The following is a 13,767-nucleotide window of genomic DNA, read 5'->3' as shown; positions in this document are numbered from 1 at the left end:
CTTAAGCTTGTATATCTTTTCTGGTTCTCACATCTCACCAGGCTGGCTGCTGGAAACCTCTTTTGTTTTCTCAGAAGGTGGCTCAAGTTTGTGGTTTCTCCGCTGTTTACTGAGGCTGGTCCCTCCCTGTTACACTCAGGAGCATGCCGAAGGACCCAGCCGCAGAGTGGGGAAGGTGTGAGTTTGGCACCTGCGTTGGGGTGCCCACATGCCACGTGGGAGATGTCAGGTGAAGTTCTCCCAGCAGCTCGTGGGTGGGCTTCCTGCCAGAGTCCTAAAACCCATCAGCAGGAACCATGTTCCTTTAGGCCTTTAATATTTTTATCTATCTCTTTCTTAAAATCTTCCCACCCCCAAGTCATGGAGAGATCTCTTCCCACCCTCAGCTCTTGCCTTCATACTCAGGGTGCTACAGGAGAAAACAGGCTTCTACAGTAGTGTCCCTCACAGCTGTGGTGGCCCAGAGTCACTCTCCTCTCCCTTTCCCAAAGGACAGGTGGCCACTGGCTATTTCAGCCCCCTGTTGTGTCACCTCAAAGATGGGATGTCACTGACAAAGTTCCTTGTACCCTCTCCAATGTGTCCTAAACTTGTGTTTTGTTTTGTTTTTCTCAAACTGAGTGCTAGAATCTCTTTGAGAGGGCTGCATTTCTACAAGGTCTCTTTTATCTGTGGGTGTCTGCCCACGTCAGCACTCTCTTGGTTTTCCCTTACTGGGGTGGATTGGGCTGTGGCCAGTTAACAAGCTCCTGCTTATTCCACAGTCTCTGTGGAGGTCTGTCTACCTATTATCCACTGCACAGGTAGGCAAGACACCTCCTGGGTCCCTTGATGTATGGTTCTGAATCCCACAGCCCACATAGAGGTACTTTGGTTCATGGATGGATGAAGAATTAATTGTTTAAAATGGGAGACAAAAAGGAGGAATGTCTTATGCTACCATGTTGCTGTTGTCACTCTTAACACTCCGTGTTTCTATATCAGGAGCAAATAAACAATCACTTGGAAGATGTGTAAACAGAAAGATCAGGTGGGAATCTTTTGTTCTGAACTGCTCATTTTCAGATGGAAAACCTGAGATCACAAAGGGAAAAGACTGTGCCAAGTTCACATAGCGAATAAATTACAGTCAGGACCAACTTGTAAAATGTGACTCATAGTCCAGTGTCATTTTAGCTTCATCCCATCATTTATCGACAAGAGATGGCTGACGATTGTCCTTACACCTGTTTTTCTCTCTGTGGGGTTATTTATAGATGTGCCATTTGATAAAGCATTAATAAAATGGAGGACTCCAGAAATGGTTCTTGGTCCTTTGTATCATTGAATTAATGCTTTCATTCTATTATTCTTGATCAGTCTCTCTCTCTCTCTCTCTCTCTCTCTCTCACACACACACACACACACACACACACACATACACACACACAAGAAACCAACCTTAATGATTCCAATTTATTGCACAAATGCAGTGATTGAGGATACATCAAGGAGATCACAAGTAGACTAACAATAAATGCTAATATACTACATCGTGAGGTAAAGTGGCTATAAAGCAAGAATGAAGGCTGGATGAAAGGTGTGCATTAGGCAGTCTTCTTGGAGAAGATGAGCTTTAAGTTGAAAGTCTTAGAAAGATAATTTGGAACAAGGAATGTGTGAAGAGCATGCCAGTTGTGTGCTCAGTGTATGCCTGAAATAGGCATGTGATAAAAGACAGGCAGGGGCAGAACAACTATCAGAATGGTCTTGATACAAAAATTGGGTTGTGTACATAGAAAATATACAGTCAACAATGTGGTTACAATATAAATGGAGAGAAACTTACTTTTAAAATTTTGCTTTAATTGCAGTGTACCCACCCAACTTTTTGAGAACAGCTGAATTAAGAGGGTTTTTAGTATGACTGTGAATTTCACTTATCCAAACTGCTACTTTGCTGCTACGGCCAGTAGGAATCTTTCTCATTTGGACTAGATGTCAAGCTTGTTTTTCCTCCAAGGCAGAAAATCAGAGAATTAAACTGGGGCCTGATTAAAGTGGGCTCTTTAGGGAAAAAATGAATTGAATGAATGAAAGAGTGTTGTACACTATTATACAATTGTAACGATAGACTGGGTCCATTTCTAGAGGTCCTGGTAGACCAGGCTTTAGTGTTTGGAGGGGAGTACATCTGCCATGAAAGTGATGTGATTAAAACCTATGGATGCTCAACAATGGAGATACAGCTTAGCAAGCTACACAGTGAAAGGGCATATTTTCATTCTGCTGTCAAATTTTGAGAAACAAAACTTTATTTCAGAAAAATGAAAATAGACTGCCTGAGATCCTGAGATTAGATAGGCACACCAAGTCACTTACTCATTTGCTGTATAGTTACGTGATCATGGTTATAGTCTGGGGAAATTACCATCTACTTATCACTTTTTAATTTTGGCATCCTAAATACATAAAATGCAATTAATTATTTTATTAATGAATTGTGAATAATATCCAAAACTGATTTTCCTGTCCCTCCACAGGACTGAAACCTAAAGATTTGAACTCCTTTTTCCTTCTCTTAATAATAAGAACATCAACAGCAACAAAATTATTTCGCTTATTTTTCTTCACTGCTGTCTATTCACAGTCTACTCTCATTTCTCACATCACATATACCCCCATTCTCTCTCTCTCTAAATGCCTCTGCAAATGTTTTATTCATTTACACATCACCATAACCACTTTTAATTTCTCTGCACCTTTTCCAGTCATTCACCATTGCTATTTGCTATGGCCTGTCTCCGCGCCTTACCTGGAGTTGATTTATCACGACAGATTTTCTCTTCTCAAGCCTGCAGAGCCTGTCTCTGAGGGTTATTTTTCCTCTTTGTCTAATTGCTCTCTACTTCTGTCTACTCTTTCACAATGGACTTTTCTGAATAAGTCTTGTATCTTTTACCCTGGATTTTTTTCCCTTCTATTTTCCCTCTGATTATAGACATGCGAAGGTTAACTTGGCTTCGTTTTTATCTCAATATAATTCTCTTGGACTGTTAATTAATACTTCACTTAATAATGAGCTCTCTTATAATGACACTAAATCTGTGACCTCATTTCAGCTGTACCAGAACTCTACAGAGGATGCCATCAGACCCTCTCCAGTTGCATTTCTCTTTGGTCTCCTAAAATTGATAATATAAAGCTGATTTAGGTCTTTCTGGTCTCTTCCCTTATCAATTCATATTTCTGACTCCCCATCGTTTCTTTCAACATTTCCAGGTGCTCTCCACGGGTCTTAGACTCAAATATTTAATGTGTTAATCAACCAACTGCTTGTCTAAGTTTATCCTTTAATTCAGCTTATTAACAAGAAGACCAATTAGTCTTTCTCTCTGTGTGTTAGATATGACTATTTCTATCCATTCCCACTGATTTCATTTTAGCTCAGGTCTTCATTAATTTATTCTTTTTTTCATTTCAAATTTCACCTTAAATAAACTTTCCACTTATGGTTTCCTTTTTACCAGATACCGAGTAGCTTAAACTCCCCATTGCCCATTCATCCGTCTGCAAACATTATTGAACAATATTGTGTCAGTGAATGTGCTGATGATTTAGGCAATATACAGATTTTTATGAGATTCTGCATATGAGATTCACAAAAAAATGTGTGATCACTGAGGGAAGGTAAAATTTTGCATTTAGAAAGTTATATATAGTGTAAGAGTGTGTGTGTGTGTGTGTGTGTTTGAAAAATTCATCGTCTCAAGAGAGGAGCAATCTTGACTAGAAAATCTCAAAGAATGAGGTGAGATTTAAAATAGGCATTAAAGAAAGAAGAAACAAGCAAGCACAGAAGAGGGGACCGAACATTTCAAGCCAGGGTGCTGATGTGAAGTAGTCAAGCACAAAGCATAACAAAGAGAAAGTTCAAGTGGATTAGAGAGTGGGGCTTTAGAGTTTAAGTATAAAATGAACCTAGATTTTATATCATTGGAAATTAATAAGATTTGGAGATTGCATATACATATATATCTACATATATATATGAATTAAATCATTTATATAATAACATTTTTCTCTTTTAGAGCAGTGTGTGTGTGTGTGTGTGTGTGTGTGTGTGTGTGTGTGTGTTTGCACAACACACCTTTAGTGCTGGCAGGTAAGTTATTCCTAATATTTTAATTTTACAGATGAGGTAACCCAGGTTAAATAAATGGTTAAGTGATTAGCCACAACTCACTCAAATAATAAGCAATAGGCCTGGGATTCCAATACAGACTCCCTGCGTTTATAAGACCAATGACCCTTCTAACACACCATGTTGTTTTCTCCATATAATAAAATCAAACATAAGCAGGAAACATCATTACTAATCAGATATGGATCCACAAAGTATTTAATACATGCTTGCAGAATGTCTATTCACATCTCCATCTGACTATCCTCCTAACTCTACGGCTACAAATTTGGTCTCCTTATCGCTTCCAAATTCACTTCAGAATCATTTCTTTCTCCTTTTCCATTCTACTGCTGGCCTGACCTGGTGGGATCTCCTCCCTAAATCTATACCCATCCACTCCACAAATACACTCTGAACACCCACCATGTGTGAAATACTGGGATACATAATGTGAAAGAGACGAGTGTGGGAAACTTCAAACTCTTAAATGTTTCTCAGGATATGTTTGCTAAGTGGATTTTGCCCTCACGATGCTTACAGTCTAATAGGGGGACATATATCATGCACATCTGTAGTTCTTGTGAACTCTAAAAACGGTTGAAAACCAAACTGCTAAAGTTTAACTCAACTCTCAACCAGCCTCCCTCTTGTTTTTCCTATTTGCACAGTTATAGGCACACAGTAAATGCTTACTACATGTTGACTGCCCAGAAGAGATGGGTGTGAAATAGCAATAAGAAAACAAGGGAAACGGGAGTCTATCGTATGTATAAATGGGGGTGGGGGGAGCATTTAGGTCTACAGAAACAACAGGAACAGAGTGCTGCCGTCTGGAGAATGAATGCATCACAGTGTACAATGGGCAGATCATAGAGAGAACTGAGATTTTACCAGTAGGGCCTTCAACAAATATCTTGGCTTACTGGACCATTTGCTATGAATGAGAATGTTCTGAACACTCAATGCTTATGAATCAGTGGGAGAAGCTGTCTCCCCTCTTTCTTCCAACTCACTGTAAATCGGTGAATATATGTTTAATTCTTCATAAAGAACATCTTCTGGAATCTGGTAAGGGAAAAAGTATTGAATATCAATCACCCAGAATTTTCTACCATTAGAAGACTTGTTAAAGAGACACAGGTCATCATTTCCTTTCGTCTCTCCGAATCTCACACTGTCTCCCATCATGCTCTAATTATTCCCTCCACCTCCAACAAACCCAGCCAGATTGGCTGGCCAAGTGGGACCAAAAGAAATCATGCCAGTCAATAACAAGTTGGTAGATGTTTCTGAACTTTGGTATATCTGCTGTCTCATTGGTCTTTGGAGGAAACTGATCCAAACAGGCAGCCAGACTTGAATGCTTCAGGCAAGTGAACAGAGGGAGAATGAGTTTCATCTGGAAGATGTGAGTAAGCATATGTGCATCAGCTATTGGCAATTCTTTTTCGGATGTCAAAGGTGTAATGGATGGGTAAAGCAAGTAGAAATGCAGGTGCTACTTGTGAATTAGGGAGGAAAGAAAATTGAGGCTTCAGAGCAAGTGGGAAGGTGAAAGCCAAGAAAAGAGAGAACAGGAACAAATATAAGGGAGCTGTTCTGGGAGAGAAAATAAGGCCAGATATCTGAGTGGTTCCATTACATGCTACCTGCACATTCATCTGTCATGCTCGACACATTTCAAAGTATCTGCATTTCATGAAATGATGAAGGTCCTGTTTTCCTAACCCTCTGTCCCAGGGACATCCTATGATATGTGTGCTACTTATGAGTGGAATGTGGTTTAAAACATGCGAATTGAAAACCAAAAAACTGAAACTTGGTGAAATCATTTTCTGGATAAAATGTTCCAGAAAATCTAGGCCATGTGTTTCAGCAATTAAGCTCAACCTCTCTAGCCTGTCATTCAGGATTTAGTATCAGGCCTCTGCCTACCTTTCCTTTGAATAATTCTCCAACTCTGTAGAGCGTGAGTAACACAGCGACGCCAAACCCCAGAATAGTGAGAAACAGAATCATCGCCACAATTTCCTGTTGAACAACCGAGAACAACCAAAAAGACAAGTAGAGTCCCAAGGTAAGTCCCCTTACAGCAGCTCCTGTTTTCATCACCCACCCCCACCCCCGGGCTCAGTCTCTATAAAGTGACACATGCACGGGAAAACCAGGAGATGGTTACTCAAGGCAGATGACTCCAACCTTGCAGAATTCGGCTGGGGTGTGGGGAGAGGCAGCCAGCAACTCTGTGCATGAACCCACAGAAGACCACATCATGTGACAGAGGTTGCAAAAAAGGACTGTGTTCATGGAAAAGGAGATGAGGGCTTCTTACTTAGATTAGGACCCAGAATCTTAGCTTTCCCACAAGAAATACATACAATGGAAAAACAAGCCGCTACGCAGAATTCATCCTCATAATCTTTCTGGCAAAAGTGGGTATACGCCAAGCAGCTCTTTAGGTTGATGACCAGAATAACGATTCCTGTTCCCGCAGCGATGCTGCTGACCAAGCTGGCTCCCAGGCTTCCTCGCATCTGATGATAAAAAACACTTAGACCCCGTCCTGTGACTGCCCGTGCACTCAATTAACCCCCTGGCGTGTCAGGCCTGGATGTACCCAGCACACTCTGCACTTACTCAAAATAGAGATTAAAAAGGGGAAATCTTGAAAATGTACTCGTTTAATAAGGATTTACAAGCGTCTTGCTAGGACTGCATTCATGAAGACCCATATGGACACACAACCTCTCTCCTCCATAGTCTCCTTAATTGGAAACAAATCATTTATTTGATCATATGTCTATACTTACAAGGACAAGGCTGGTGTGAGAATATTTTTTAAACAAGTGTCAAGGTAATTACACTTTCTTGTTTTTAAAACACACAATTGATATTTCAATGATTATATGTTAATGGTTATATTTAACACAAAATAGATTGGGAAAAAAATCACATATCACCTTATTTTATAATATAAGAGATAATGACATGGCTCCTTAAAGACTCCTAAATTTGACCTTTCTTACCTTCTCAAGGATGAACAAAGACTTGCAACTCACCAGATATGTTGCATCTTTCTTTTCAGTCATAATTGACAAAACTCCGGAAATCGTAAACTGTCCAAAAGGGGGAGGGAAGCACAGTGAGTCTCTGCTTTTCTCTATGTCCCTTTCACCTCCTCTTCCAAATATAAGGTAAAGTTGTGGGTACTCTGTAAAGCCATCCTTTCATGTCCCCCTTGAGCTCACTGTTTTCTTATTCTTACTGCCTACAGCATGTTTCTCAAAATTAAATGTACATATGAACTATGTGAGGGTCTTGCTAAAATGCAGATTCTTACTCACTAGGTCCTGGATGGGGCTTGAGATTCCTCATTTCTCCCAGGCTCCCCAGGTGATGCTGACCCTGACAGGCCCTGGGTAGCAAGGTCCAACAATAGCTGGGGCATGATTCTGTTCTAACACTACTCTCACTGTAATTATTTGTATGTGCACCCTGTGTGTTAGACTGTCAGTTCCTTTGAGCAAGAAGCATGTGTTTGTGGCATGTATATCTCCAGAGTCTGACATGTATCAGTATAGACATGTAGTAATTATGAAAATGTACATGGTGAAAACAGAAATCAATAGCATAAATTCAAAACAATTTCAAAGATTCAGATTGTATGATGCGTTGAGAGACACTAATAAGCTAAGTGGGGAATGAAAAGATAGAAAATTTTCAAATTAAAAATTGACAAGATTCAAGGAGAATTCTGAACAAGTGCTCTGGTCCTAAGTATTTAGCAGAGTGCCAAACCAATGTGATATTTGTTAGAGTTAAAATACATCCTGTGAATGACGTGTAGATACAAAAAAATAACATGGATTAATTGAAAATAAATATGCTGAGTGAAGGAAGCCGGACAGTAGAGAGAACAGGTTGTGTAACTCCATTTACATAAAACTCTAGAAAAGGTGAACTAATCTATAGTGACAGAAAGCAGAACGGCGATTGCTTGAGGCTGGGAAGACAGAACTACCAAGGTGCATAAGGAAACTTTTGGAGGTGATTGATATGTTTATTATATTGATGTGGTAATGTTTTCACATGTCAAAATTTATCAAATTGCATACCTTAAATATGTGCAATTTAGTGTATGTCAATTATACCTCAATAAAGCTATATATCTTTGTAATCTCATTCAGTCATCTAGTCTCTAAACAGTATAATAATTAAAAGAGATACAATGAGAAAGCCTCTGGAAAAGGTTTCTAGGGCATAGTAGAAGTTCATTAAATGCCTTTGACCTTCTTCTCCTCACCTCAGTAATCTCTTTTTCCTCCCTTCACTCAAATAATGTTATTGATGAACAGTGTTAGGGACATTTTTTTTCTGGAATTGGATTCTGAAAGTTTAGGTTCTAGTTATATTGGCTAAATGTCCCTTGAGCAATTCATTTAGCTTTTATAATGTCAGGTTTCTCATCTGATAAAAATGTGTTAATGTGTTTAACTCAAAGTATTTTATAAACTGCAAATATATTTTTATACAAATAAGTATGTACAAATACATATAATATAAATATAATTATATATATATATATATATATATACATTCTGAATACTGAACATAAACAGTTGGTTAGATCTAATCTAAATTAGAGAAAAGCTAATATGTACAGTATTATTTCACAGACAATTATAGATATATACTCACAAGTAGTGCTCCCCAGAATGGGAAGCCTGCTTTAAATGATGAAAATAAATCTCTCTCAAATTCTGAAATCTTGAGCATGGAGAAGACAAATGTTCCAAAACAAAGACATATCAACCCAATTAGAATTTGTGTTACCTGTAGAAAAATGCATAACTTTTGTGAAATGAAAAGATATTTTCCTAAAATTGCATCAATTTCCTTATAATTGAGGCCAAACATGAGAAACTGCCTTGGTGTCTTAGGCAGTCCTGAGACAGGATTAAATTGCATTATTTTCCAGTATTCTCTGGCCACTCTAAGAATTGATACAGACTGACTTAATGTAGGAGTAACCAATACATTTCTCACGTGTGTTTACTTAGATAATCATGGTGGACATCAATAATTGTCCTTTCCATCCAAGTGAAGATAAAAATTATAAATCCTTCACAACAAGATACTACATTAACCCACCAGCAACTGACAAGGGTTGGCATATCTTGTCACTCTTATCCTAGTCTTCATGAGAAAATGCTTCTCTTTACCCAGTGGTAATGCAACCAAGTATTCTTTCCTAGAGCCAGTCCTTGCTTTAATTGAGGTTGGAGGAGGCCCACTTACCCCCAGGAATTCCAGCTCTCTCTTCAAAAATGTCCGCCATGTTTGGGGCGGTGGGGGTGGGGCAGGCTTCTCCAACAGGGCGCTATCATGGAAAGGTGCTTCTGAAAGTTCAATTTCAGATACACTGTGAAGTTTAAACAGAAATTCAGTCGTGAGAAAATTCTCTAACTTCCTGTGCAATGTCCTGAACTCACAGAAAGGGGAGTTTATTTTTTCAAAACAATCCTATAATTAAAATTTTCATTGCAATGAATGAAAAATTGAGACTCAGAGGGTCCAAGTAACTGGCTAAGATCACTATCTAATCAGTGATTAGAGGAGACAAAATGGGACAAAAACTGTGTCAAGTCTTATTCTTAATTCAGGATTGATATATGAATTAATCCAAGTTCCTTCCCATTGATTTAAGCGCATGAGTGAAAATAAAAACAATCAAACACATTTACCTATGCATCTCTCAGTCCTTTTAACATAAAAATGTATCTAAAATGTATTTTAATGACACACCCAATTTCGTATGCACAAAGGAATGGCTTTGACAGGTTACTTGAATCTCTATTCCTATTTTCATCTTCAGAGGTGGTTAACTGGAAATGCTGTCCTTTCTAAACATTTGGAATATACTTAACATTTTGCAATGATATTCAATCTGATATTGATTCCCAAAACTCTGTCTTAAGCCTCTCCTAAAACTTTTAAAAGGAAAATCTTAACATGTGGTCATTTTGGGTATTCAAATGAAAACTAAATTATCCACCTCTATCACGGACTTTACTCCAAGAACATTTCTCCTCTAAACAGTGGAGCCAGATCCCGCAGCTTAAGGTTCACAAAGACTAAATTGGAAGAATCCCAAGGTCATTTTTAATAGCTTCTGTCCTTTAACACACATCAGACAGAAAGGCAAAAGATCTCTGTGGATAGTATGAACTCCCTACCTCATACTCAGAATCTGAGCCTCTTTCATTAGAAAAATTAAGTTATTTCCAGTTCACAAGCTGAATAAAACCCTTCCTCCCCATAAACCAGAGACCTACTGGGGAAGTAGAGCAAATAGCTCCCTTATAGTGGGTATTTTAATGAAACCAGATGAGTCCATGCCTGGGTCCATGAATTGACGTCTCCCCAGCACTGTGACCATCTATGGCCCACTAAGTGACTGCGAATAGGAAAAAAAAATAGCTGGTACTTACTTGGATGGTTCTTGAGGGGATGGGAGAGCAAGACCTGCTCTGCCTCTACTTTCTGTGTCCATTTTTCATTAAGCGAGCTATCCAGTGATGAAGAATATTGTTGACCAGCCTTAGTGGGTTTCCTCCCAGGGGTGCTCTGGGTGGGCAGTTAAGAGGCCCGGCTCAGGACATTGATGACTATCTCCATACTTAAGACATTTGTCAGACAGATAAGTTTACCGGCTGATTAAGATCAGCTGGGGTTGTTACAATGAAGACCAAAATCGAGTCCCTACTGAATAGGGACTAGTGTGAAATGAGGGAATTTGAGACTCCAGGAGACTAATTCTGCTGGAGACCAGCAGAATTGACAGAAGCTAAAAATGAAACCATTTAATGGAGATTGAGAAGGTAAGGAAAAAACTGCAAAACAGAAAGAGATGTCCTTCTCTTCTGGAGCCTTCTCTACTTGTGTTGCAATTCAGCCATTTCTGTGCCAGAAGTTCTCCAACTGTATGTACCTTTGAAAAGCCTGTCTTCCCAGTTGCAGGCATACTGGGCTTCACATGTAAGCTAAGGCTGAAGCACTGTTTGCAAGTAGGAGTGTGTCTTATCGTCTGCATCTCTGCGTTCGCTCTGACTTCAATATTACTGTCTTTCTCTCTCTTCTCTTTTGGACACTCTTTATTTGTATGGCTCTTTGCAGCACATGGTCTCAGAAACTGGATAGGCCGAGTTCTAACTGCTGTGAACCTTTCCTGATAGACTGTGAAAGCTGAGAAGTTTTCACACTAGACACTCCATTGTCTGCGAAGACTTTAGATTGTCTGCTGCTTTTGTTCTGGGAGTCTCGGTTCTTCTTGCCTACGCACAGAAGAGTCGAAGGTCAGAGCTGATTAATATGCAAGCAGCGTTTATTAGTGATACATTCTCAGGAAAGAGAATTGGTCTAGCCAAGGTGGGAGAGAGGAGGGGAAAGGAGGGGGGGGGTCTTATTCCCAAGAGCTTATAGTTTGCTGTCTGGAGTGAGAGAATTACACATTGATTGGGCAGAAAAAGGTGGTGCATGCTCTTCCACGGGAGTGCGTGACCTCCTAAGCTGGGTGGAGGTCCATTGACTCAGACACTTATCTTGCTCCAAACCACCTCTTGTCACCTGTTGTTGTAAAACCAGATACCTGGCTGGAGGCAGTTAATCAAAGCTATTCAGAGCCTTCCCTGTAGGTACTATGGGCCCCCTCCCACTCCTCCTTCTCCTACATTTTCTAACCCTTTGACTTTGATGGTGATGATGGGACAGTGGAAACAGTGAGGGGCATGAACTTGATGGCAATTCCTGTGAGTAGCTCTCAGAAGTATTGGGCCGAGCAGTAAGCTTCAATTAGGGTTAGAGCTAACCTAATGTGTTCATTCTAAATGCACAACTAGCTGGACCATAGCAAGGGAAGATACAGGTGAGATTCACAGATTTGGGACACTTTTATTTCAACTTAATTATATAATGACCTTGAATGGCTCTTCATTAAACTGGAAGATATGACAAATTATACCTTTAATCCTCTGGACTGTCTCTCTGGGACGTGATAAAGTCTCTCCTTGTTCTCCAGGAAACAAAGATAATTGTATGAACAGACACTAAAAGATGCATTAACATCCCTTTCATAACAAAATTTATTAACCCACGTGCCATTGTCATGCAGGGTGGCATGGGGGGGTCTCAGCTCCCGCTCCCCACACAAGAACGCAGGATATGGTGAGGCCAAAAAGGAACACCCACGGAGCCTTAGATAGGGGAGTCATATTACTATATTCTCGCTGGCGGCTGGGTTGGAGACACAGGGAGCAAATATCTGTCAGTACCCCAACAAGGGGTCTTCCTATACCCCAGTCTGGCTAGCGGCTGGGCGAGACAAACACGGGAAGTAGGATACATACGATCTGCAATCTGCCATCCGTTTTTCTGCCTACCACCCAACCAACCAACCAACATAGCCACAACAGCTATACTAGTGGCTAATTGGCTAACTGGCTACAGCTGATGTCCAACCACCACCCGAGCCAACACCTTTCCATTTGAGGCCGAGAGCCTGGAAACTGTTCTCTGGGACTCTGTTCCCTCAACCGTGATCCCAGCCCTTGTCCAGCTCAAAATCCAGCAGCATAGACCAAAGATAAATGATATAAAAATACCAAGATGTCAGAGGCTGCTGGAACATACCAGAGGACCTATCAATTCTACCTGATAAGGGGTATGTAGAATTCAAGGAAGAGATTCCCAGGAAAAAGAATGTTTGAGCCAGGACTTAAAATCATAGCCTCAGGTGATTTCATTCCTTGCTCTCCCTCAATGAAATTACAGCAACCTCTGCTGGGGAAAGAGTTGAAGAAATGCCTGTTTACCCTGTTAACTGGGAGTATATAATAGTTCATTACATGTGCAGCAAATGATTAGAAATTAGTCTTGAGATTTAGACAGGAAACAGATGGAGGATGGTCTTCGGTGTTTGGACATGAAGCTCTTTTGTGAGAATTTTCAACAGCATCTTGAAAAATGCAAACCATAAGCCTCCAAATTGTTTCAGATCTCAGTTTTCACCAGCATCTTCTTCCTACTCCCTTCCGAGATATGTATCATCTTCCGTGTCCACGATGTGGGTGCTTACAGCCATGCTCTTTCATCTTTCACAATAGTTGAAACATATGACAAAATTATTATTAATTTTTTTTTGGTGGGGGCAAAATTATCAAGATGAGTTTTAATCATGTGTCTGCCTGGAAGTAAGAGATAATTGAGCTAACATTTCTCCCCTACCACATATATTTCCGCCTTCTGGCAACACGCACAAGTTTTCATCAACCACCACCAGCCCTCGCGCAACCTGGCTTCCTCTTTGACAAGCAAAGGTTCTTCTCTGTTATATCTATTTTCCCAAACTCAAAAGAAATTTGCTTTCAGATCTCACCTGAACAATTGTTTTCTCAAACTGAATGCTCAAATTCCTTAAAATAAGTATGCATTAATTTGCATGTTACACATTGGAAGTGTGCTATCTATTAAGGGGTATTTTCTGATACTCCCAAAGGAAATTCTCGCTCTAACTTTCTGTCAGCCCAGAGTCAAGTATGGGTTAC

The 13,767-nt window shown here is 40.0% G+C and overlaps 1 protein-coding gene across 1 annotated transcript; it reads right to left on the bottom strand.

Annotated features, from left to right (window-relative positions):
• Positions 1-1,441: 1,441 nt before the first annotated feature.
• MS4A2 (membrane spanning 4-domains A2) lies at positions 1,442-11,171 on the bottom strand. Its single transcript, XM_019753993.2, has 7 exons — positions 10,657-11,171; positions 9,464-9,587; positions 8,864-8,998; positions 7,225-7,281; positions 6,544-6,699; positions 6,101-6,196; positions 1,442-5,230 (listed from the first exon to the last, which is right to left on the bottom strand). The coding sequence occupies exons 1-7, from the start codon at positions 10,716-10,718 to the stop codon at positions 5,132-5,134; spliced, it is 729 nt and encodes a 242-aa protein (XP_019609552.2). The 5' UTR covers positions 10,719-11,171; the 3' UTR covers positions 1,442-5,131.
• Positions 11,172-13,767: the final 2,596 nt, after the last annotated feature.

This window comes from Rhinolophus sinicus, linkage group LG06 (genome assembly GCF_036562045.2).
Source record: "Rhinolophus sinicus isolate RSC01 linkage group LG06, ASM3656204v1, whole genome shotgun sequence".
NCBI lineage: Eukaryota > Metazoa > Chordata > Mammalia > Chiroptera > Rhinolophidae > Rhinolophus > Rhinolophus sinicus.
The sequence above is the reverse complement of the archived record's forward strand: the minus strand, read 5'-3'. Positions and strand labels throughout refer to the sequence as shown.